General features: G+C 37.7%; 4 protein-coding genes across 6 annotated transcripts; 1 reads left to right on the top strand and 3 right to left on the bottom strand.

Annotated features, from left to right (window-relative positions):
• Positions 1-248: 248 nt before the first annotated feature.
• LOC116290109 (prolyl 4-hydroxylase subunit alpha-2) lies at positions 249-8139 on the top strand. The gene is made up of 10 exons (XM_031697098.2): positions 249-804; positions 987-1318; positions 2819-2870; positions 3122-3294; positions 5103-5270; positions 5575-5648; positions 6171-6276; positions 6503-6619; positions 7122-7287; positions 7499-8139. The coding sequence occupies exons 1-10, from the start codon at positions 432-434 to the stop codon at positions 7567-7569; spliced, it is 1632 nt and encodes a 543-aa protein (XP_031552958.1). The 5' UTR covers positions 249-431; the 3' UTR covers positions 7570-8139.
• Positions 8140-8687: 548 nt separating this feature from the next.
• On the bottom strand, positions 8688-13712 carry LOC116290110 (prolyl 4-hydroxylase subunit alpha-1). The gene is made up of 12 exons (XM_031697099.2): positions 12649-13712; positions 11472-11803; positions 11286-11337; positions 11017-11192; positions 10766-10939; positions 10620-10690; positions 10318-10435; positions 10182-10235; positions 10051-10113; positions 9675-9743; positions 9460-9556; positions 8688-8927 (listed from the first exon to the last, which is right to left on the bottom strand). Exons 1-12 carry the CDS (start codon positions 12977-12979, stop codon positions 8857-8859), a joined length of 1608 nt encoding a protein of 535 aa, XP_031552959.1. The 5' UTR covers positions 12980-13712; the 3' UTR covers positions 8688-8856.
• Positions 13713-13857: 145 nt separating this feature from the next.
• LOC116291405 (endothelin-converting enzyme 1) lies at positions 13858-20785 on the bottom strand. 2 transcript variants are annotated; one of them, XM_089029446.1, is made up of 19 exons: positions 20507-20785; positions 18783-19073; positions 18373-18635; positions 18181-18249; positions 17986-18105; positions 17824-17907; positions 17598-17737; positions 17259-17481; positions 17062-17160; positions 16492-16569; positions 16299-16402; positions 16149-16207; positions 16009-16060; positions 15758-15825; positions 15383-15507; positions 15008-15073; positions 14633-14728; positions 14479-14555; positions 13858-14393 (listed from the first exon to the last, which is right to left on the bottom strand). In XM_089029446.1, exons 1-19 carry the CDS (start codon positions 20613-20615, stop codon positions 14294-14296), a joined length of 2223 nt encoding a protein of 740 aa, XP_088885572.1. In that variant the 5' UTR covers positions 20616-20785; the 3' UTR covers positions 13858-14293. The 2 variants fall into 2 exon arrangements, with proteins under 2 accessions (XP_088885572.1, XP_088885573.1); XM_089029447.1 differs by lacking the exon at positions 16492-16569.
• A 56-nt stretch (positions 20786-20841) lies between these two features.
• LOC116291406 (uncharacterized) lies at positions 20842-23308 on the bottom strand. Of its 2 annotated transcripts, none has more exons than XM_031698575.2 (2): positions 23134-23308; positions 20842-22762 (listed from the first exon to the last, which is right to left on the bottom strand). In XM_031698575.2, exon 2 carries the CDS (start codon positions 22716-22718, stop codon positions 21630-21632), a length of 1089 nt encoding a protein of 362 aa, XP_031554435.1. In that variant the 5' UTR covers positions 22719-22762; positions 23134-23308; the 3' UTR covers positions 20842-21629. The 2 variants fall into 2 exon arrangements, with proteins under 2 accessions (XP_031554435.1, XP_031554436.1); XM_031698576.2 differs by having other exon boundaries at positions 23194-23308.
• Between the last annotated feature and the right edge of the window lie 1413 nt (positions 23309-24721).

The raw sequence follows: 24721 nt of genomic DNA, 5'->3' as shown, positions 1-24721 counted from the left end.
AAAAGATATACCACTACCACTCTGGTCTTGGCCCGAGTGTGTGGTTTATGACTGAATTTTATGAGACGCAATTAGACAAAAATACAAAAAAAAAAGCGTTTTAATGAACAATTTGCTGCAATTTGTACCATCAGTCTCCTGAAGTTTGAGTGGGATTTATTTGACGCTGTTTAGGGGTTTTCAATCCGCTCTAATCTCTCTCTCTATAATATTCCAATAAGTTGTCCGACCTAACTGGATGAGGGTTGTTTGGAGTTGCAAACATGTGCTACCAGTAAAAGATTAAATGTCAAATTGCGGGTATAGAAACCTTTGTTATAGCGGCGAGTCCCTCCATGTGCCGCGGTACCAGTTACGGACTTCATTCTCCGGTTAGGAGTTAACTCTACACAGCAAAAAGAGGTTTTGATCTGAATCATAATACAGATACAATGATTTTATTTTTCAGTTTCCCTTTTTCCTTCTTGTTCGGTGTATATTTGGTTCAGGGAACACCGTCGCAGTCGACATCAAATACAAGTTCTGTGGATGTCTTTACTTCCGTGGAACAGTTGAAAGGCCTATCAAGACTCGAATCGTTCCTCAGCCATTTACTAGATGAATATGTAAATGGTAAATACCACATTGATGCACTTCAAGTAGTTAAAGACTTTTCAAGTGAAATGAAGAAGATCCAAAAAGCCAAAGAACTTGTTGGTATTGATTCATTCATTGGTCATCCATCTAACACATTTCTATTGGTCAGACGCTTCATTAAACACTGGACAGAGTTATCGAACTACTTGAATAAAGGCTCAGAAAATGGTGAGTCCTACTTTAAAGCTTTATTTAAGTCAGTATTGATCAGTGCTCCCTCGTAAGGTTCAAAGGCGAGTCGCTCGATCGGGTCTTTCTGGTGATTGCACGGTCCCTAACCTAGAATGAAGGGAGTACACAGTAGTATTTAGTTGAAAACTGAACTTATTAAATCTTCATTTCTTTTTAAGAATTGCAGAAAATTTTGAAGGAGAACAAGCCTTCATTCCCTTCGTCACGTGACTTGTTGGGATGTGCTACGGCTCTATTGCGGATACAAGATATTTATCAGTTCCCTGCTAAGCAAATTGCTAAGGGCCACCTTAATACAAATGATCAAGGACCAAAGCTAGGAGCAGACGAATGTTTTGACCTAGGTTACGCCGCACATACATGGAAGTACTTCGATCTAGCACGTGATTGGCTGAAAGAAACATTATTGCGCATGAGCCAAGAGTATGGCTACAAAGGTGTATTGAAAAGAACAAGGGTGTTGGAATACCTAGCCTGGGCAGAGTATCAGGTATAGGCGTATATATTGCAGAAAAAAATATAGTTAATATATTGTTAGAATTGGACTGAAATAGCTCCGGGATCGCCTTGAGTACCACTCTAAACAGATAGTGTTGTGTTGGTTTAAAATGTGGCTAAGAATGGTAAATATTATGGACAATCAATATCTATCTGATATCGATAGCCGATAACCATCTGTAGAATAATAAACTATCAATCAATTTGATTTGTATAACAAAGTTATGAATTTGTCTAAAGATGAACCAACATATCGCGTTGTTGTCGAAATACTATAAAGACTAAATTTTGCTTCATAACAATATTGATAGATTACTTCACGCGGTACGTTTCAGTGCATTTTGTTTTTCCTTTTTGACTTTTCAGTTCAGTTTATTTTAGTTTGTAAATATGTGACTCTGCGTTCGCCTCGTTCCTATGTTGATTATCATAATTTATTCAATATGGCGGCGGAGGAACCGTGAAGGACACTATTGTTTGTTTTATAAATGTAGTACGTTATGCCTCCAAATTAGCTGCGCTCTGCTCTTCATGGGCGCGGAAGCGTTATGACACGCAACCGTTCTGGTGTGGTGCGCTCTCTGAGTTTAGCTCTATATCCGATTCAGATAGCTTAAAATTATAACTAGCTTTGTTTTACTACAATAAAAGAACAATGATCAAAATACTACTTTACTGCGTGCGTCGAAGTAAGGGCTGCCTTGCTGATGAAACTTAACACAGGTTTATGAAATCATCAGGTCAGGGAAAGCGATAGCATTCACGCAGTATTTTTTTACACCTAGTTTTTGGAGATATATGATTTATTTAAAGGATAAATAGGTTATACATATATGGCCAGCTGAGCGGTGCATTTTTTTTCAGCCAATCATAGCGCGTTTAGCTTATTTGCTGTCGACTCTCATTCCCAAGCTACTATAACCCGACTTTTGCGTATTTTTCTGTTTTGTTTTGACTAAAATATAATGTACGTGCCTACGAGAAGCAGAAATATGTAAAGGAAGAATAAAAACAATTTCGCTTCGTCTTTCAAGCTCCAAAAATGCTTAGGGTCAGTCATTTTGTCCCCTCATGCTTTGCGCGCCGCGTTCACCACTCAGCTGACATAAAGTAGCAAAGGTATGCATGGCACGTGATGATTAATTATAATTAATTTCATGTTTTTTCGTCGCTCGAAGTTGAGTAGCTCGAACCATGCCAGCGAGAAGGATGTGTTTTCTTCGTTCTAGAGGTTTTGACCAGACTAGCGCTTCTTGTTAAAATGAGAAAAGAAAACACTGATAGTAAAGATAAACTGTGTTGTTGCTGTAGAAAAAGTCTTTTAAAAGCCAACATTTTATTCAGAACTCTGTTTAAAAACTTTCGAAGCTTTGTCGCGGCGCAGCCCAACGCACGCGGCTTATATTGTGCAAAGGTTTTCGATTAAAAGGTATTTTGTATCTATTTATCATTTTTGCGAATATACTTACTCATTCTTATTTCATTTTTTTAGACAGGCAACCTTCCCGAGGCAATTAAACACACTCAATCGATTCTGGAAAAAAGTAAGTAAGAGTTCTTTACCTTTTTATTCAGTTAGCCTGACATTCGGTCCTGGTTTTTCGCATTCTTTCTATATTAATGTTTTTACTCCACTATGTTTTCGTGGGCCAGAATATTAAGCGAATTGCCTTTTTTACGAAATGTCCTTAGAAGGATCTTAGCCGCACAATCCCCAAAACAACCCTATATATGTACAAAGCTTTTTACTTTATTACAACTTAATGGCTTACTTATAGTAATATTGATCTTTTAGAGCCCAAACACAAGAAAGGAATGGAAGCACTGAAGTCCTACAAAGCGCAGCTTAAATACAGGCAAACGTACATTAATAATTTGGACGCAAGATTGCAAGCAAATAACAGAGAAAACCAAAAAGATGAAGAAATCAAAGCTTACGAACGACTGTGCCGCGGAAAGATCATTCAGGCATGTAAATTGTTGACAACTTTTTTAATATTAAGCCCTATTTTGATGCAAGAATCATTCGTATAAACTTTTCCCGACAAGAACACGTACTTCACTATATGTTAGAACAGTTTAATCTAAAGGAATGGATAAAGATTTCTTTGTTTCATGTTGTCTTTGTTTCTTGGCTAAGAGTTTTCCCGCCAAAACCTTAAGAGGCAATGTCCACAAGAATCGAACAAATTCAAGAATTCGTGGCAAGGGTCAAAAAATCAAATTCGCTCTTCTTTTGAAGTTAGGTAGGCCATCATTAGATATGAATCCCTGGGTAGTTGGTTTTCGAAAATATTATTTTATTTCCGAGAAAACGGCCACAGAAGAGGTTCGACCGAAACCCAAGCAAGAGACGCACAAGAGGAGTGAAAATGGACAAACTTTGAACAGAGCGCACGTCAAAAATAAACCATCTATGACAATTTTTGAACTTTCTTCTTAATGTATCACCCTTTTTCGTTCATGTTACTGGATTTCAAGCTTATTGGGAAAGGGACGAATTTTTGGCGAGGGAAAATAGGAGGCCTGTGTTTACATATGCTAATTAGTTGCCTCAAAAGAAAAAAATATTTAACTATGGGCAAGTTCTCTGATTGAAATAATATTTATGCTGCAAGTTGAGGAAGAATAGACCTTTTCAAAACTTTAAAGATTGATTTGGGAAAATTAATTCTGACTGCATAGAAACCTGTTGAATTTGGTTGGAATACATACGAAAATCACGCTTCCCGAAACAACGCAGGACTAAGGATTTTCGTAAAGATTGCCATGAAATTTACCCTGAAAACTAAGAAATTATTGTTCGTACCGTTGTTCTAAAGTTCAGTGTGGTTTGGTAAATTTAAAGCTCCATTAGAAAGGATTTGGGATTGTCGGTATATGATCAAAAAACGTGATCTTTGGTGATTGCGTGACCGAGGTTCCACTTAACGTTTAGAAGTATGATTACTGTAAAATTCACGCTAAAAATTACGATAGAAACGTTATTTAAATAGATTTATAATCTTGTTTTAGTCGAATAAGTTCGACAAAAATTCGTCCCTTTCCCAATAAGCTTGAAATCCAGTAAGATGAACGAAAAAGGGTGATACATTAAGAAGAAAGTTCAAAAATCGTCATAGATGGTTTATTTTTGACGTGCGCTCTGTTCAAAATTTGTCCATTTTCACTCCTCTTGTGCGTCTCTTGCTTGGGTTTCGGTCGAACCTCTTCTGTGGCCGTTTTCTCGGAAATAAAATAATATTTTCGAAAACCAACTACCCAGGGATTCATATCTAATGATGGCCTACCTAACTTCAAAAGAAGAGCGAATTTGATTTTTTGACCCTTGCCACCATTTGTTCGATTCTTGTGGACATTGCCTCTTAAGCATTCCCAAGAGAGTTGAAAGACAAAAACATGGCGGCCATTGTGGTACCGTTAACAATGGATGTTAATGAAAAATCTTTTGTTAAATGGTACCAACATGGCCGCGATGGCGTTAATGTGCAAACGAAGAATTGGAAGTTTTTTGATGGTTTTGGGATGTTTGCACGAAGAATGCTGCTTCCACGTACGTACTAAGACGATTTTTTAGTTCAGTGAAAGCTCCAAAGTAAGATTCATGAAAGTTTTTACGTGATCAAAGGAAGTTTTTTCAAAAGCTATAATAACGCACCTAGATATTAATAAATGGCAAATTATCTTAGAGTAGGGACCGTCCTTATTAGAAGAAAGAATCAAATATGGTTTCGTTAATCTATCGATTATCACACGTGTCCGTGCTCTTTTTCCAGGGTCAACCAGAAGAAAAACTGAGATGTTTTTACAAGACCGATGATCCGCAACTGGTATTAAAACCAGCAAAAATCGAGTTGGTCAGCGTAGAGCCTGAAATTCAAATACTACTTGAGGCAATCACTGAAAAAGAAATCCAAGAATTCAAAAAAAAGGCAAAACCGAAGGTAAAATCTCGACTGAACTCCGTAATACGCACCAGGTGTTTCAACTAGTTTTGGCTTGTACGTTTACCATTTTGTACTAAACCCGCTGTTTTCCTGGAACCGATATGCTTAGTTTTGCTTATGTAAGCTTACTTTTTATTTGTTTTTTCTATTTTTCGCGTTCGGCGGTGAGTTTTTAGTTAATTCTATTGTAACGGAAGAAGAAAAATCAGTCTCCCTTTTATCTCTTAGATCCTACACGAACGATTACACATGATATAATGATATCCCATTTCTTACACCGCTTTGTATGCTTTTATGTTAGCTTATCAGGGTTCAGGCAATGAATTCATCGTCTGCAGGTGAAAACGTGTACACGGACTATAGAATAAGTCGAAGGTACGTCATTCAGTTAGTTTATCATAACCAAATCGAGAACGCTGCCGGGTTTAGGTTGAATGGCAAGGGCGGATCCAGGGGGAGGGTCGGGGGGATCGCGACCCCCCTGTCATTCCTGGGGTCAAATGGGCGACTGTGGTAAAAATGCGACTGGGATTCCTTTGCCCACAAAATTTACCCCTGAGACTCCTTCTTCAAAAAAACCCTGGATCCGCCCTTGAATGGATTCTTGCTCACTAGTAGTATTATAGCATGGTACCCTACAGACGGCCTCGAATTCACTTCAGTAAGTTCTTGGTACCACAGAAAAAATCTTTAGTAATTAATCCTCGCGCCTGAACCATGAGGCCCATGATGGTGAGAGGACTAATTGTCGATGAAATATATAGATGCAAACAAGTTTTCATCCAATCAGAACGCAGCACTGATGATAGACCACTCGTTTGATTTGACTAAAGTGTGGCTCTGTTCTTACCTTGCAAGCAACAGGACTATTTAAAAAAATGATTATGATTTTTTCAGTGTTTGGCTTGAAGACCGCGATGCAAAGCCTGTTGTTACCCTCAACAAAAGACTTGAAGCTATCACAGGGCTATCACTTGATGAGAACCACAGCGAATTGTTACAGGTAAGGCTTGTTCAACGTGACCAAAAATGCTTGCCAAACTTATCCAATCGATCCGTAATGAAGGGTGCAATCATTTTTGTGATGTCACCAATGGAGTGAACCAGCTTCCTTTGGCAATGAAACTAGTTTGCTATTTTGGGTGGCTTTCGCAGTTTAACACGATTTGATCATAGTAATGATTCGCATATCCGGCACTGCTTGTATCAAATGCTATATTTATTTTTAGGTGGTCAACTATGGCTCTGGCGGACACGACGAACCTCATCATGATTATCTTCAAGTGGCAAACAATTCATCTTTTACTGCGAAACAACGCAATAGAATGGCTACTATCCTACTTTATGTAAGTTAAATATAATTTAGTGTGTGTGTAAAGTTAAACAAGTAAACTTAAAACAAAAACTAATACTGAGATATATAACAACAAAGGAATGTAATTAGCTTTAGAGTTATGACATAAATTGCAGAAGGAGCACCTATTGCTATACAAACCAACTAGTTCCAAGCTGGACAAAGGGGGTCAGGGGCACCCCTATACATACGTCCCCGTAGTGTACACCCCTATACATACGTCCCCGTAGTGTATACCCCTATATATACGTCCCCGTAGTGTACACCCCTATACATACGTCCCCCTAGTGTACACCCCTATACATACGTCCCCGTAGTGTACACCCCTGTACATACGTCCCCGTAGTGTACACCCCTATACATACGTCCCCGTAGAAACAATATCCTTTTAGGTTCTTTGATCATGATCATCATCAATCATCATTTTCGCGTTTCCAAATAGCGCGCTAAAAGAACACGTGATTCTTTAGCTTATTACTTTGTTGTCCTTGCAGATGAGTGACGTCAGCGCAGGAGGAGCCACGGTCTTTATTGAAGCGGAAGTGATTGTGAACCCACGAAAAGGAAGTGCGGTTTTCTGGTACAACTTATCAAAGTCTGGTCAGTTGGATAAAAGAACCACACATGGGTCCTGTCCTGTCATCATAGGATCTAAGTGGGGTAAGTCAATCTTGATTAATACTGTCGCTGCAAGGCTGTTAACCCTGTTATAGTTTTAAAACTCTTTAAGAACAGGGAGCGGTGAGAAATAGAATGTTGCTTTGCAATGATATAACACGTTCACGATCTTATATGCGGGTTGCAAATTTAACTTTTAAACTGTACATAACTAAAGCCTTGAATAACTCTTTTTGTTCTCTACCTGATATAGTTGCTAACAAGTGGGTATTAGAGAATGGACAGGGAGTAACCAGGCCTTGTGGCCTGGAACAAGATGAATAAAACAGCTAAAGAAAGAACTAATAAAGTATATCAGTATATCAATTAGTTGTTAAAAATAATTAACGTTTTACAACTTCTTAGTCCATATTTATAAATTTTAAATAAACTTTTTTTTAATTTCATAAAATATAGAAACTATAAATGTACGTTTAACAAAGCTAAACCAGAAGTTTTTCATATGTGTCTAAATAATATATGATAGTATAATCTCGATATTACACAGTTGTATTTAAACCGAGATCATATAATTAACAAATATATATAATATTAGAGCCGGTGACAGGAGCTAGTGAAATGTCGGGCCGAAGTGTTATGAAGGCTTGTGAACTTCGCATATAAGGAACACAGTTTTTTTAGAGTAATCCAGTACCGCTCGAGAGCTGGATTTTCATTTCCGCCGCTTTTGTAAGGTTAGGTTTAGTGCTATTGTTTGGATGACCTATCTATTATTTTTTAACCCAATCATGTGACTCGTTCCGAGCGGTACGGGCTGGCTCTTTTTTATGATTTATGAGGTAAAATTCTGTTTATAAGATTATGAACATTAAAACTATATACTGAATAAACTTGGACCTGAGTTACGGCTAACTTAAAATAAACTGTAATATTTTGATGACAACACAGAGAGCATAAACTTACACAAACGAGTTTTCGTCTTTGTATATCATTTATTTTTTATTCAACACTTGTTGTATAAAGATTGTATATTAATTGTCCATTAGCCGAAAGGGTCAAATTAATTTAACGTGCACATCAATAATACTATTGATAATACTATTAATATAATAAGCAAACGAATTAGAAAATATCTGCAGAAGGGCTGTCTACTGAATACTGAATACATCACATGACAAGATTAACATTTAAAGCTGTTTAGGCTGCGTTCATAATGTATGGCAGAGAGGGGGGACAGGTGAAATTAGGGGGGACCGGAAAATTTTTTACCAGTAAAATGGGGGAGGGGGGGTGTGAAAAATGTTTTCAGACAATTGGGAAGGATGCTAATTTTTTAGAAGAAGCTACGAGAGAGTATAGTTTTTTGGGGGGACTTCAAAGGGGGTCTGAAGATTTCTTTTGTCATTTAAAGATTTCACCTGCACCCCCCCCCCCCCCCCCCCCCCCGCCATACATTATGAACGCAGCCTTATCATAGTCAGTAGCATTGTATGTAGAATAAACTTGATTCAACTGAACATTGAATCAAGTTTATCTGTTTATTCTACCTATGTAAAACTAGATTTTCATTTTCGTTTCTATTTTAATCTATTGATTAATGAGATAATTTGATCATTCATCTATCGTGAGATCACACGGCCTTCGAAATTCTTGACCCATCTCGTGAATCCATTTATTGCAAACTAAAAAAAAAGACAAACGATCATTTAATCAAAGTAACTTAATTATAAACCCACACCCCAACCAGTCACACGTCCCCACAATTACTGACAGTACTTACCCCACTTTATAAACCCACACGCCACCCAGTCACATGTCTCCACAATTACTGACAGTACTTACCCCACTTTATAAACCCACACCCCACTCAATCACGCGTCCCCACAATTACTGACAGTACATACCCCACTTTATAAGCCCACACCCCACCCAGTCACGCGTCCCCACAATTACTGACAGTACTTACCCCACTTTATAAGCCCACACCCCACCCAGTCACGCGTCCCCACAATTACTGACAGTACTTACCCCACTTTATAAGCCCACACCCCACCCAGTCACGCGTCCCCACAATTACTGACAGTACTTACCCCACTTTATAACCCCACACCCCACCCAGTCACGCGTCCCCACAATTACTGACAGTACTTACCCCACTTTATAAGCCCACACCCCACCCAGTCACGCGTCCCCACAATTACTGACAGTACTTACCCCACTTTGAACCAACAACGACAGGGCAACCAGCGTGTTGTGTTAGCGAGTCTCCTTCACCTGATTTGCGCAAGTTATACCAGAACACAGCATCACCCTGGTAAAATGTACATCGTTAATAAACGTTTATAATTTTAGCTTCTCACTGTGATGTGAAATACTTTAGTCGATCGTCATGGCAATCAATCTTTTTAAAGCCCTTAATAAGAACTGACCTTAGATGGACGAGCAATGGCTTCTGTCTCAATAAAAACAGTGGATCCTCCAGACTCAACGTCGCTCATCTGTTATATCATATATCAAATATCATGAATAGTTATATGGTGGTTAGAGCATATGTTTTTGTCTCTGTCACACAGATCGCTCTTTGCAACTTTAAATATGCTACCCATTAATAAACATTAAACAACTGTATAGACCAAATTCAAAACTCGCACCGATGTGAGGCTTAAGTTGTGAACAAAGGAATCTGGCGTGATTCGTGACTTTTGAATCACGCTAGATTACTTTGAGTCACGCCAGATCCCTTTGTTCACAACTTAAGCCTCACATCGGTGCGAGTTTTGAATTTGGTCTATAGTATTCACTTACATAAAACAATAATGTCGCTATTCTGTTGCCCATCCCTAACCGCATAATAGCGCTGTACGGCTCCTGTAATAATGAACTGCATAATTAGATACAATACAAGCCTTATGTGCCACTGAACTCGATATACTTACTGTTGCATGATCAAAGTGAGGCTCGTAGTGTCCAGCAGTGCCGTAATTTACGATCTATGATAAAACATTCAATAATATTTAGAAAATCATATGAATAAATTAATGATCGAAATAAATAGAATCGTTATGACGTCACCTGAAGAGCCTCGGCTGAAGTATTGTCTGTTTTTAGACCAGTTATTATAGAGGTTCTTCTGTTAATTCTTTTTAAAATACCCTCATCATTATCATGAGTAAAATCTTCCAACCAGCCGCTGAAAATAAATGAAGCATGATTTGAAATGAAATCTACAATCATGTCTGATCATGTGGTCACTTCTGTGATGTCACGTGACAACGGAAGTGGGTCCGATAGGGTTATTAGGATTAGTGGTATTAGGATTAGCGTGAAACCAGGTTACCAGGTGAAAGCATCAGCAATTGATTATCACACATTACCTTTTGCTTACTCTGTAGTCTGCGAACTCAAGGTCCCCTGTTTCGGAGTTGGTGACTGTGGCCCTGTTAAGCTAACATGAACATAAATATTAGATATGCCGGCCATTCACTCTTGTCCTGACTTAGTAAATGATTGTTTTACTAACCAAAGGAGCAGCTGTTTTTTTGATGTATTCAATTTCGTGATCGTACATCACGTCTCTTAGCATCACTATGTAAGGATCTTCGTTGATCATCTCGACTTTTAGGGGCCGTAGTTTCAACATAGGATGAAGCTTAGTTTCATAGTAACACTTTAACCTTCCCAGTTGAGCTTGCGACTGTCAAGAGAAAGGAGCAGTTCAACACTAACTTTCTTTCATCTTCATAATCGGCTCACTCATAATGTCCTTCATACCTTTAGGGATATTCCCCTGCACAGGCGTTCATAGACCTTCATGTATTCTTCTTTCTTTTTTCGAGGTTTTTTGAAGAAGGCTTCCTGTCGTACGTACGGCCCGCCTTTTTCGTTTGCTTTTTGCACTTCATTCGTTAGAAACTCGATATTCCTACCGGCATAGTCATTTTCCGGATCTGTAGATATATTACAAGAATATTAGTAGATCATCAACAACAAATAAGAAACATCCTTCCATTCCAGCTATTACATATATGAATACTGATTACCTAACTGGAGTAATTCTAAAGCGTGTTTTAAGGCATCTATGAGGCGATCAGTCTGAAATCATAGCAGAAACTGTCAGTCGAATAAATAAATGATTGCCATTTGAGGTGAGTAATGAGTAAATGAATGAGGGAATAAGCGAGTGAGTGATTGAATAAAATATATAATGTCTTTATAAAGAAAGTTACCATGTATTCAGTCCATGACAGAAACTCCAGTACTTGTACTCGTCGTAGTGGCCCATTATATTCAAAAGGCTTCTCGAGTCTTGTCATTCCTTCTATTAACCATCCATACGCCTGTGCATAATTCTCCCATTGGTAATAAGCAAAGCCGATCTCGAAGCAGTGTTCAGCATTCAGTTGTGGTGTGACAGTTTTGTTCGATAGTTTACCATCAGCTATTTGTTTTGCGCTTATTCGGTAAACTTCTTGAATGCGCATAATTGCCCTGACGCAGCCCAGAACATCTTCATCGGTGGGAAATCCAGTTGAAAAGGCTTCAAGTATCTGAAACAAATCTATAAACTATTTATATTAATATCCTTTATGCACTTAGAGAATATAGCAGATCTTACTATATCAATTTACTGGTACTTGATTTATAAATATGTACTTTCTTAAGTCTGCTGCCCGTAAATCATCGCGTTCTAATTTTGCATTAATAGCGATTTATATTCATATAAGTAGTTTGATGAATCAGTTATGTACCGCCGATACGACTTGATAAGCTCGGTTTGACTTCAAACTGCCAAGCAAGCGAGACCCCGTTCCCGTAAGGTACGAATCCTGGTAAACATCAACGCAAAAACGTCCAGTTTTTTTATTTAACAAGTTTAAAATCGAACTTTGCTTGTCAAAGAGAAATATACTGGAAGACCCAGCCCTATTTTGTTCAAAGTGTGTAGTATCTGATATCATGTTTATTGTTAGCTTTTGGAAATATCTTAATGGGTTTAGTCTTAACCACTTTAAATACCTCGGTCATGTGACATTAGTGTTCTTAGGGTTCCGGCAGAGATACTAAATGAGAGACTATATCGCTTTAAAAAACTGACTAAAAGGTGTTTAAGATATATCCTATTGGCTGGCAGTAATCTATATCGCCTGCTCTAAAACTAAATAAGATAGTTGAACAGGAGATTGAGGAGCATGCAAAAACTCACGAACCACTAAATAAATAAAAGAACATTCAACCTGTTGAGCTAAACACGTGGCCCAGTAAAATAACAAATATCTAATATAATAAAAAAATTAAATAAAAGAAAAAACTTCACTTCGACAAAGGATATCCGCAATTTGGTATTTCACAAATATGTAAATGAATTCGTTAATTGTATAAAGCGGGAAATGCCGGCATATTTACCCGATTCGTCGTCATTTTTTCTGAGATATTCTTCAAGTTCTTTCCATTGTTTCCTGTACCTTCTAATAAGTAAGAAAGCATTTAAAGGGTGTCCAAGAAACCTTTCTAAGTCGTTCTTGATATCAGATGTCTGAGTCTTGACCTCGATTGCCAGGCGATGAAATTCTGCAGGCGCTTTAGGATGACTTGCTAAAAAATGTTCTAATTCCCTAGTTAAAGTTTTTTCCATGCGAATCAATCCTTTCATGTGAGTCAGAGCTGTGTAGACCTCAGAGATAACGATTGGTATCACGCCAAACACCACCAAAATTTGTACCAACTTTCTTCCCATGGCTCGCTACTTAATTCAGATGGCTTTTGGGATCGATAGCTTATGATTCACGAATACGTTGATTAGTGATTTAGAGACGGCTACGCCGTTTGGCGCTCTGCTTTTTCGGACCAACCACTAATGAATTAAGTCTTTGATCGCTATTCGTTTGGATCGAAATGTGATGTCACAGCAGTACATTAACATCACTGGTACCATACAACAGGTACCACGTGATCAGTTTTTAATATGGGATCCTGCAATGTCATTGTTTACTCATTTAAACGTTACCTGCCTATATTTTTGAAGTGCAACCACGTGACCGACAAATCCCTTGAGATATGAATAACAATGAAACAGCCATCATCTTGGTTGATCTAGTCAACCAACATGGCGGCTATGACGTAACATGCAAACCCCAAGAATACTTGGAGTTAAACTGGAATCCAAACTGGTTTGAATGTAGTGAGATCGATCAGCTTCTGTTTTCGTTCGCTTTCAAATATATAAGGTATTTGAGTCAGTTATAAGAGTTGCTTCATGGCTGTTCATGTTTGGGAAGGGGGTGTTGATTGCTCATATATTATTTTAATGGGTTGGTGCCCAGCTGTCCACAGGGTGACCAAATAAAACAAGCCAAACCAGGCAAAAACCAAAAATTACAAGCCTCTCAGTCAGTTAATAGAATATTGTAAGAATAAACTATGAAGTAGTGAATCAGAATGTTCAACGTTCGTTCTACCACATCGTTAATATACAGGCTGCAAGAACATTGCGTCAGGATAATATTACAGGTTGATATGGCTTTTCGTCCTGGATAAATGATCTTTCATATGCGATCGTGCTGAGTAGTGTTTTTAGTCTAGTTTTTTTGAAATCATGAAATTATAATTCATAAATGGAATGTCATTGATCTCTTTATTTTATTTCAATGTTAAGTTTACACAAGGTACAAAATTACAATCAAAGCAATGACTTTACAAAAATATACCCTCTATTTTTTTAACCCCACCTTCTTTGAAGATCTAAAATAATTTCCATTTGAACTATTTGACAAACGGTTTCAAGCAATATTCAATATAAAAAAAGCCCAAAACATCTCCCATCAGACCCGAATAAATATAAATAATCAAGAATTGTTTCCCAGACTTGTAAACAATTGCAAAGACTAAATAAGCTGCAAGTTTGCGGTTTAGAGAGAAGGCTTTTAACCCGTGAAATAAAAAATATTAGTCAACGTGTAATAGTCAAATAGACACAAAAGAAGACAATGAAATCAGGGTCTACTAATGTGTGTTAGTCTAATATCTATTTTACGGGTTTAATGACTTCACTCTACCACACTATGCATTTCTTCTCGGGATTCATTGGCGATCCCTTGGCACATTTAAATGCATCTGAAAATTCCTTCATATTGCTCAAAACGTAGTTTACTCTGTAAAGATAAAACATAAAATGGTATTTAACTTGAATACGAAAGCACACGACGTCATTATGACGTAGTTATATAACTTATGTACCTGGCTTTTGAAGGGCTGTGCTCATCAGTAAAAAGGGCGTAGATGGAAGCGCTTTTCGTGTTCTTCAAACACCATGTCTACGAACAATATATGTTATACATAATAATATACATAGTAATATACACGAAAGACACAATGCTCATTGAATACTCACTTGACTAAATGATAAAAAGAACAGCTGTTTTGGGGTTAAGCTGATCGTTGGTAGAGTCAAATCTGGACCTTGAGTTTGTAACCATTTAGAATAAGCCTTGAACGATAAAAAAACCAACATGTGAGTTGAGCGTTGTGTGAATAGAGTAATGAATGTATTGGTAGTGTGTGCGAGTGAAAAGTGTCCCCAATAAGCCGTACGAAATCGCTAGAATGACTAGACACTTAAATAAAGATATTTGATTTAAATGATTATCAAAAAGTTAGAACCACAGCTAGTAATAAACTGAACAGTAAAATGTGGACTGTATCTCTTCGGGTCATCCTATCATGTGCATATGCTCTAGATCTCCTGAATCAGTAAGAAAAAACATACCTCGTAGGCTATTCTCAGTCCACCATTATCAGCAATATTCTCATTTAATGTTTGCTTTCCATTGAGCTGGGGGGAAAGGTTACATAAAAATCAGTGTACGTACGGTAAAATGTGAAACACGCTGCGCCTAAGCCGGGGAACGAAAAACATCTTTACATATAATCACAAAACATCGCAATACATACTTGCATGGCGTCCATAGACCAAAACCTTATCTTATATAATCACAAAACATCGCAATACATACTTGCATGGCGTCCATAGACCAAAACCATATCTTATATAATCACAAAACATCGCAATACATACTTGCATGGCGTCCATAGTCCAAAAACTTATCTTATATAATCACAAAACATCGCAATACATACTTACATGGTGTCCATAGACCAAAAACTTTGAGTATTGTTTTTCCATACATTTGGTCTTTTTTTCAAACTTTTGTAAGGTGTCCTTAGTCCACCACAATTTTACGTTTCCATCTTTGTTGTACATCGCCCCTAAAACGATACGAATACTTGGATCTATTATTGTTTGATCAACCGATGTCGTTTTTCGGTATTTAAATTCTCTCCTGACTTTTGCGGCGATAGAAATAATCGTCTTTTCGTCTTTCAAGTCTACGCCATTTTATTTTAAAAGAGAAGGAAACCAGCGGATGTCAAAGGTGAATTTTGTCTTGTGAAATTATAAAGTTCACGAGTTATAGGACAAACAAACCTCTACGAAACGTGTTGATCATGCACTTACCTGAAGCGTCAAACCCATGCGTGATTTCGTGACCTGTGGCCATACCAATGCTACCAAAGTTAATTGCACTGGAAACAAATTTTTGAGAGAACATTCACTTACTAAATATAGCTTTTGTCCGCCAAATGCCACATCCCCCTCCCCCCTGAGATAGATAAAAAATCTTCTTTGTAAAACGTTTGGAGTTTCCTTCCTTGGCTCACGCATTTGTCTTGATTACAGACTGAAATCAGGCGAAAAGACTGACGTACCTTGGAAAGTCGCTGTGGTACAATGGTGGTTGTAACAGACCTACTGCAACACCTATCGCCATGGAAATAAGCAAATGTCAGTAATGCTGCACGGCTCTGTTTCTACTCGATATATTTAGGTAAGTTACATTTGTACATACCTATTTTATTGCATGATGGAGTGTACTGTGCATTCTGTGTGGTGTATCTCATGTTCCACCTATAACAAAAACAATGTACGCACAACTTTATAATAATCATACATAGTCAAGAAACACGCTGGCTTGGGCTCCAGTGGAAGTTAAACTTACGATTGGCATTTAGGTTTTGTACCGCGCAAATTCAAAATAACTTTTCTGTTGAGTTGGTAATGCTTTTGTACGTTCTCGAAGTACGTCAGTGGGTTGACTTCAACCTGAAACACAAAACATGACGACATCTTCTTTGAGAGAATAATCAAATCAACGAGCACCTTATGATCTCCTGGTCAGGTATTATACTCACTTCATGATAGCCTTCTTCCAAAACAGTCGTATTTATGATGTCCTTGGGATAACCAACGTGTTCTAGTATGGCCTGGACCTTTGAATAAACAATCAGTATACTTGGAAAGGATTGTCATGATACCATATCTCGTTATCACTTGTCTCATTGATACTCAGTTGACTAACCAGAGTGTATTTAAAACAGTTGTTAGGTACTAAATGAGAAATGCAGTCGTTTTCCTTGAGGCTGAGTATTCATACTCTTGCTGCCAGGGTATATAAGGAATACTGTATAAAACGGCGTGCGCGTTTTCTGATCTCTAACGAGTTTTCAAGCGTTTCGACCAATCAGAGCGCGCGTAGTATCTGATCAAATATTTTCTAAATGCATAAACAGCTATTCCCAAGTTAAATACCGCACGGATACTGATATCCAAGATCTTTTTTATATAAGTACAGAGTGGTTTTAGCTTGGAATTTAGCTTAATTCTAAACCTGCATTGTGCTAATCAATATGCAGCATTCAATATTTTTTGAAATAGCTGTAAATAGATGTATATAGAATGAGAGAGGACAATCAAAAGCCAACCTTCTCTTCAGCAGCCTTTTTTGTCTTCTTGTCCATCCACTTGATTTTGTCGAGATGAAGCATGTAAGCTAACACTAACCTGTGTACCAGGTCTTTAGCCTACAAAACAAACAATTCATCATTAGTGATTTTGATACACCTGACTAGATTGGAACTGGGCATACACAAACACTAATATCATATTCTCTGTCTTTTACCTTGTCTAAATCCTTGTTTGGTAAATACTTTTTCACGTAGCGTGCTGTGACTGCTGCGTTCAAGTGTGCGGTTGTGGAACCTACACATCGCACCCACAGTGGACTGAAGGCTTCAATACCATAAAGAGCTTTATAGTACCCAAGGTAAGGTTGTCGAAATTCTACTGATAGCATCCCACTATATTGAAATACTACTTGAGCCAGCATATAGTTCGCCAAAACTCTGCAGGACAAGCAATATTCAAAATCAGCGAATATGAATGATATTGCGCATGCAATGCAAGGTATTCTAATTATTCTTATATAGCCTAGTCTACTGGTTATTGCATACGATCTTACCTGGGCTCCACCATTCCAACCAACAGCATCATACGTTTGAAATAGTTGGGTTCAGGCACGTTAATTATTTCGGAATCTTGGAAAGGAGCTTGTTTGGGGAGATCTTGGTAAATGAACGATATGTAACGTTTCCAGTCGAACTGTTGACCAAGGAAGATAATATTGCTATTTAAATATAAAAAAACTGAAATAACTAAAATGATTAAACAATATTATGGTTGCTTACCACTTTTCCTTCGTATGCTTTACGTAACGAACCCAATGTTGTATATGGACTAACTAAGTACTCTCTCTTGTCGAGCCTTATCGCCTGTAGTATCATGACATCATATTAGATAATGGGTCATAAAGGCACATTATGAGTGAATAGCAGTGAGACCTTACTTACCGCTGCTAAGGCGATTTCAAACTTGATAACATTCAAAATATCAACCTTCATTTGAACCTTTTGTTCCGCACCAAGTAACTCCGCAAGATTCTTGAGTAGTTGAAAATAAGAAAAGATTATCTGTGCAAAGATGAATATTATGAACATTGGTGATTATCAAAATATTTTGATGTGGAGCTTAATAGCTGTACTTACCCTATCTGAGAAATTGGACTTCGCGAGGTAAAATTCTGGTGTTTCTAGAGAAAGTTTCGTCTTGCTGATCTAAAAGAAAATTACGCATTTTCACTTTATAGACCAGGTATATACATTGTGTCAGTAGTTACTGTGTAGGCTAATGTAGGAATAAATGCGGTACTCTACTGACTATCTATAGGTCAGTCTTACCGATAAGCGATACAGTGATGAAGCATTCCTCGCGTCGTTATCAACAGAAATCCTGAATAAAGGAAACACCGAGACATTCTGGTGGATCATAGCCAGCGTCCTCTCTAGATCCCAGTCTTGCTCACTCCAGGATGGATTAAGGATTGGCCAGGAGCCCATTGATTCGAGTAACTCTAACAATGGCCTGGCGCCTAGTTTGTTGATCTGTTTTATGTTCATGCACGATGAGTACCAGTTGTACACTTTGGTGAAAACATCGTTCTCTGTTTTGATAAAATGATAATAGGTTTATCCAGTTAACAAGCCGACACGCGAGTCCCCTTTTAACAGTATAGGGCAGGGACAGATGTTAACTGACTGTCCTTGCAAAAACACATGTAAAACAACTGTAAAAAGCCATGCATACTTGCCTTTCCTATCTTTCAGTCCTTCTAGAATGTTCTTCAGTTTTATCAATTCCTGCTTATGCATGTTTCCAAAAGTGCTTTCTGAGTTTTCTTTAGAGGAGTAAGAACGTTTGATCATTCCACCACACGCGTATTGGTACATATCGACACATGGTTTGGTACTAGTGTCCAGGTTCCTCTTCAGGACGCTCACCAAATCTAAACAGGCTTTTGTCTTGCAGTCACGCTTATCATCCGCTTCCTCATGACTTTGTAAAATACTCAATATATCGTTGTCGGTCGATTGGTTAATGTCTGCTCGAAATGAGGGGGGGAAAAATATTATGAATATTTACGACGAGAAAATATGTAGTTTTAACAATCGACTAATCAGGTGGAAATGGTTGATAAGAGTGTTTCGATGTCGGCTGGTCTTCATAAGTGGTTGGTTGGGGTTTTATGGGTGAAATTGTAAATACCGTGGTAGACGAGTTGAAAAAAGAAACCCTTACTTTACTATTTGGACAGCAATTACAATTTATTCTTGCTCTTTCGTTGCCCCCCCCCCCCCCCCCATATATGGACTATATGGGGATGATCCGCTGAACAGGGTATGGTTTTTCGAGCTTTTTGTCATAAACAGGGTATGCAATTTCACTCAAGTTCCTAGTTCTTCCCGAGTTTCCTGTCATATTCAAGGTTTCTACTTTCGTATTGACCGAAACTGGTTATTATGGTCGTCAAAAAACCATACGCGAGATGACATGATAATTGAAACAAGAACTCAGCGCAATAATAAACAATAAATTATATCTTTGGTCATCAGGGTCTACAAATTTGAGTTTTTTTGTCATAAACAGGGTAGCCCTTTCAGAGTCCCAGCGAAACACCCCTACCCAAATTCTGGCGGAGTACCCCCCTCCCCCGGGTTCGTTGTTTCCTATTTGAACTGAGGTAACCGTTGTGAGGGGGAGGGGATAGATTGGAGAGCTGGAAAGGAATATTCACTGCTCTGTATATTTTGCCTAAGAAAGCTTATTAGTGCATTTAGGCTTTGACGAGTTAAGTAATGGAGTCTTGTAGACTGTGGGTTACTTGATTCTAAATTGTGGTTTAACGATAAATACATTACTCTTTCTTATCAGAAGATTGTGGTCAGTTATTAGCACTAATAATAATATTGATAATGATATTGGCGCTAACCGCCTCTACAAGATCACGTATTGAATTAGCCAGGGAAGAATATATAATGTGGTTTATCAGTCTTTATCATGATATGGAACCGTGATATCCTTTAAACGATCAAGGATTTATGAAAGTGAATGTTCTAATATCTTGATTAAAATCATTATTGATTTCCGCATTGAAACCAAAAAGCGAAAGGTAGCTAAAATGTTGTGTTTCAGTTCATCAGTCCTGAGGCTAAATATTTCATGAAACTCTAGTGTATGGCACTTGTTTTCATGCAGGTGGTGATGTTACTTTGCTAATCTTGAAGTTGATGATTGTTACTCAGATAAAACTGTCCAATAGAATAGAAGTGAATTCGAGCCGTTTTATGTGACGAGTTTTGCTTTACACATCTTTTGTAACGAATGTATGAATATTTAGCAATGTAAAATCATACGTGTAAAATAGACATACTTTACGCTTTGATTTTTAGCAAACAATTACTTCAGCCTTCATACCTTACATAGTTGGTAATTTTTTTCACATGTATCTTGTTTTACACTCTTCTAAATTCTTACCGTAATTATCACCCTCATACTGTATATCGGCTTTGCTAGAAGAAGATATCAAGACCAAGAACCCAAGCAAGTAGGCAGTCAACTTGAATCCTTTATAACTTTTACTCATAGTTTCATGAATGGTCTGTCGTGATTTTACTCTTGATGAAAAAGTAATTTGTCAAAATCCATCATCTTCGACCAGCATAAGGTTACGATGGATTCTGGCAGCACTAACAAACTCGAGGAGTGAGCAAAACTAAGAACGGAATTCTAAAGCGCTATCATGTATCATCATACTGAAGCAGGGTGCTGTAACACTTCAGTAGATATGTAAATCAGTTTAGAGATTGCAGTCTTTCCACACCACTAATTTATTCAGATGCTCTTTAATCTACCTCTTTCACAATAATGATTGCAAACAGCACCGAAAGAACTAGCAGAATAAAAAAACAATTGCAAGACTAGCTTTATTGGCTTCAATTATAAAGCAAAAAGATATTTAGCCAGTAAACATATCAGCAACCAGCAAAACAAAAATAAAGATATTGCGTTCTTTTGGGTCGAGTTTAAAACCATGGTTTCTTCACACGTCACAATCAAGGCAAAGTACGTGTCGATAACTGAACGCAGTCATGCAACAATAAAGAGATTTATTATGATTTGAATCTTAATTTCTACGACATCTATTACGTATAGTTATACCAAAACAATTCTTTCTTTTATAAGTGTGTTTTTCAAATGGCCCAGTTTATTAGATTCGTATTGTTTTAGTATTGCATCATTTTATCCCTACCCTCTCCCCCACAGGAAACTGATGAATTATCATGCATCTCGCAAAGAATCTGTATCTACATACAGTACGTATCTAGATACTTTTTATAATTGTATTTAATTCGATAACCCACTGAGACTACTTTTTCAGACGGGAATATAAAAGGTCATTAATTCCGTTTTAGTCGCTTTGTTAAAAGAAAAAACTCATCAAGTGCTTTTGTCTCCGGCCTCGGTGCTTTCTAGCCCTAACCCATACTAAATAGAATACAGTATTCCAGATGTAATGATCGGAACGATCAGTGGTAAGCAAAAAAAAAAAAAAAAAAAAGTCCAAGTCAAAGAAATCTACTCAGGATACTTTCATTATTTAGTCATTTGACTTTATCAACTGACAGCAGTCTTTGATACCAGCAATGTGGACATTCTTGATACGTTCTACTTGAATGTTTCTTCTCTTTCTTGTTGCTATAGCAACTCCTCCCAGAATCCCCTCTGATGTATCCATATTTGGGAAACTGGTTGAATAACATAACATCTTCACTCGAACCTCGATCTGAATACCATCCTGCAAACATCGCACACTTTGGATGATTTGATGGTCATCCACTGCCTTGACTGTAAAGCTTCCAATGGACTTCTCATCTTTATTCTTCACTGTATATTTTCCTTCTATCATCGGTAACTTGATAGACAAGGCATAACCACTTGGAGGATTATTATCAGACCAGAAGAAATTCTTGTTGTTAAGAAGATCATCACACTCAAACGTTAAACGTTTTCCATATCCTTGACCAATGGCTTCCAGGACTAGAGCATTTCCTTCAAAGAGATACTCGTTGGATCCATTGAGACGAACACGATATGGAAACCCTGGTATAATCATCCCATGAACAAACGTTCCCACGACAGCCAGCTCGTGAACACCTAATCCAGGAACATCATATGAAGTTGGTATATCATTAATATCTGCTCCAAATACTGTGATGGACGTAGTACCTGCTTTACTTGACGGCAGATCTGGTGGCAGAAAACCGGGGTCATCGTGTACTGGCTCATGAGTCTTCAAGCTCCAATCAACATCACAAACATTTGCTTCTTTTAACCCACCAAAAATGGTTTCCCAGTTTCTGTAATTATTGTTTAAGTCTATCTTAATGAAAGGCAAAGGGTGGACTGGCTTCATTCCAGGATCACCGCGTCCAGTTCGTTCTGTCATGTTGGGCCTTTTAGGCCGCTCTTCATCTCTCCCAAGCTCAACTTCGATGTTGTGATTATGTGGATCTTTCCCTGTTGATATCAGCTGAGACATAAACTGATCCTCATCATCATCGTCATCATCAAAGGTGGTGAAAAAGTTCTGATGATATTTTGGTGCCATTGCTTCGACTCGATCTTCCAAACATTCTTCATGTTGTTGTTTGTATGCCGTAGATTCTTTACCTTGTATTGCAGCCATGTCACGTTCTGCTCAGTGCTTATGTTGTAATCCTCGGTCTAAAGCTAGTGAATCAGGAACAAATTAAACCATTTATAAATTGCTAAAAAATATATAACTGTATACGTGGAATTCTTTTCGGTTGTCCGAGGAAAGAAAATTAAGTTCAATTCGATATAGCTGTAGCTGTTGTGAACATGCACAGAACACATTAGTTATGGTGACGCACGAGAAGGAAAAAGGATTGTTTAATAAGTAAAAAGTCAAAACTGCTTCTTATTTGATGGAATTTTTCATCTGCGTCACTGACGATAATTATCGATAAAAAATGAGAATCCAAGCTGAGAAATATAAACTGTAGGTTTTTCAAAACATATTTGAAGAAACGCGAAAATAATATTAGTATCTTACGGATATCCCATCCCGCTTTACTTACTTCGGTATTTAAAATCTCGTAAATAAAAAGGTAAAATTATTGAATTTTCGTTGGTTGTACCTGAAGATACTGACTTGCAGATTTGACTGAGATTATTTAAGATCTGGATAGTACGTTTCTGGTCCAAGGAAATCTTAACCCAGCTGTTGTAAGATCGATTTGCACCTCTCTTCTATTCGATAAAGTACTTTGTAACTAATGTATTTTCTATCAAATGTCAAACTAAATAACTATACAGCAAAGTCCTTTGAACGTTCCTGATTGGTTGATAACTTATAGCAAATATTTGCCACGTGATGACCCTATCGATGCACAAACTGTGTTAGCGTCGCTTTAGTAGGCCCAAGAAAGCTAATGTTAATCTTAGATATATTTATCGTTTTTTTGTTGCTGTTGTTGTTGTTGTTGTTGTAGTTTTAAACGACCGACTTTGGATATGTCGCCATCAAAGAATGATTGCGGGATCCTCTTATGTTTAGATGTTCATTTCATTGTGTCATGGACATTCCCTCAGATAACACGATGAAAAATGTGCAATGGAAAATATGCTTGTATATATTTTATATAGAATACATATCTATCGTTTCACTTTTTCTGTTTACTTGGCTCAGTTTTGGAGCATCAGCTGCTTTCAAGAAAGGACGCGCGATTGAAAAAATAGATGCTCATTAATATCAATGAATATTGATCGATACGTGGAAACATGAAAGCGTTTCAAGCGTAGTCAGCCCAGAACAATAGTCATTCAAGTTGGCCGTCATATTTCCATTCGACGTAGTGAATAAAACAAAAAAAATGCGATATAGCATAAGAATGAAAGTATCGAATAAGTTGAGGCCCTGTAAATATTGGTGGAGGAAAACACCCCAGCTTTTTTCCATTGCCATCCAGAGTCACCTATCACATATCAGTGTTCTGAGTGAAGTGTTGCTAAACCGCGGATTGACGGACCACGGAACGACAGGACCTGCGGAACAGTCTCAGAAAAAGGTTTAGTTTATTTATAGGAGTTTATTGTAATTCTCCAACATTTCTCAACAAGATCGAATTCTTATGGATTTCAATACCGCGAATCGAATTCAATTGGCGGAGTAAAAGAGTCTTGCCAGTAAACTGTTCCCAGGCAGCATTCAATTCAGAATGATGAATATGAAAAGAAAATGAAATGAATTAAGTAGTCACTGCTGCCAAATTTGAATTCAAGATAATATTCTTTTAAAAAAGAAAATATTATCTGTATACGGTGGGATTCGAACCCAAAGACAGAAATTTAAAAAAAAAAAAAAAAAAAAAAAAAATTGATTCCAAGGTTGCCATACCCCCGAGACATCCGCAGAGCTGGGGCGTCGTATGGACTTCGGACCTGACGGCGATTAAATCCTTCTGCCCTTGGGTGTACGAATTACGCAAGAAAATGTTCTAGCCGAAGCATCAGGGGAGAGACCAGCCGGCCCCCAGACCATATCGGCTAATCCCTTGCATCTCTGCCACGCACGGAATCGGTTGAAAAGTTGATGTTAAAAAGTATAGTGTATTCACGGCTATTGTTATGCAAATTCAATAGGAAGCATGGCCCAGTGGAAAAAAC

The sequence above is a fragment of the Actinia tenebrosa genome, unplaced genomic scaffold (assembly GCF_029948245.1).
Source record: "Actinia tenebrosa isolate PJP-AT-01 unplaced genomic scaffold, QUT_ActTen_1.0 PGA_scaffold14__42_contigs__length_11649687, whole genome shotgun sequence".
NCBI classification, from domain to species: domain Eukaryota; kingdom Metazoa; phylum Cnidaria; class Anthozoa; order Actiniaria; family Actiniidae; genus Actinia; species Actinia tenebrosa.
The sequence above is the reverse complement of the archived record's forward strand: the minus strand, read 5'-3'. Positions and strand labels throughout refer to the sequence as shown.

Bases quoted from the DNA above. Each gene is read 5' to 3' on its own strand.
- LOC116290109 (XM_031697098.2), top strand. From the start codon at position 432: ATGATTTTATTTTTCAGTTTCCCTTTTTCCTTCTTGTTCGGTGTATAT. The intron at 2,871-3,121 runs GTAAGTAAGAGT...TTGATCTTTTAG, and splicing joins TCAATCGATTCTGGAAAAAA to AGCCCAAACACAAGAAAGGA. The intron at 5,649-6,170 runs GTACGTCATTCA...TGATTTTTTCAG, and splicing joins GACTATAGAATAAGTCGAAG to TGTTTGGCTTGAAGACCGCG.
- LOC116290110 (XM_031697099.2), bottom strand. From the start codon at position 12,979: ATGGGAAGAAAGTTGGTACAAATTTTGGTGGTGTTTGGCGTGATACCA. The intron at 10,940-11,016 runs GTATGAAGGACA...TTCTCTTGACAG, and splicing joins GCAGGGGAATATCCCTAAAG to TCGCAAGCTCAACTGGGAAG. The intron at 9,557-9,674 runs GTCAGTTCTTAT...ACATTTTACCAG, and splicing joins CCATTGCTCGTCCATCTAAG to GGTGATGCTGTGTTCTGGTA.
- LOC116291405 (XM_089029446.1), bottom strand. From the start codon at position 20,615: ATGAGTAAAAGTTATAAAGGATTCAAGTTGACTGCCTACTTGCTTGGG. The intron at 17,482-17,597 runs GTAAGATCGTAT...CTTGTCCTGCAG, and splicing joins GTTGGAATGGTGGAGCCCAG to AGTTTTGGCGAACTATATGC. The intron at 16,061-16,148 runs GTATGTACAAAT...CCATGGCGATAG, and splicing joins TCCATCATGCAATAAAATAG to GTGTTGCAGTAGGTCTGTTA.
- LOC116291406 (XM_031698575.2), bottom strand. From the start codon at position 22,718: ATGGCTGCAATACAAGGTAAAGAATCTACGGCATACAAACAACAACAT.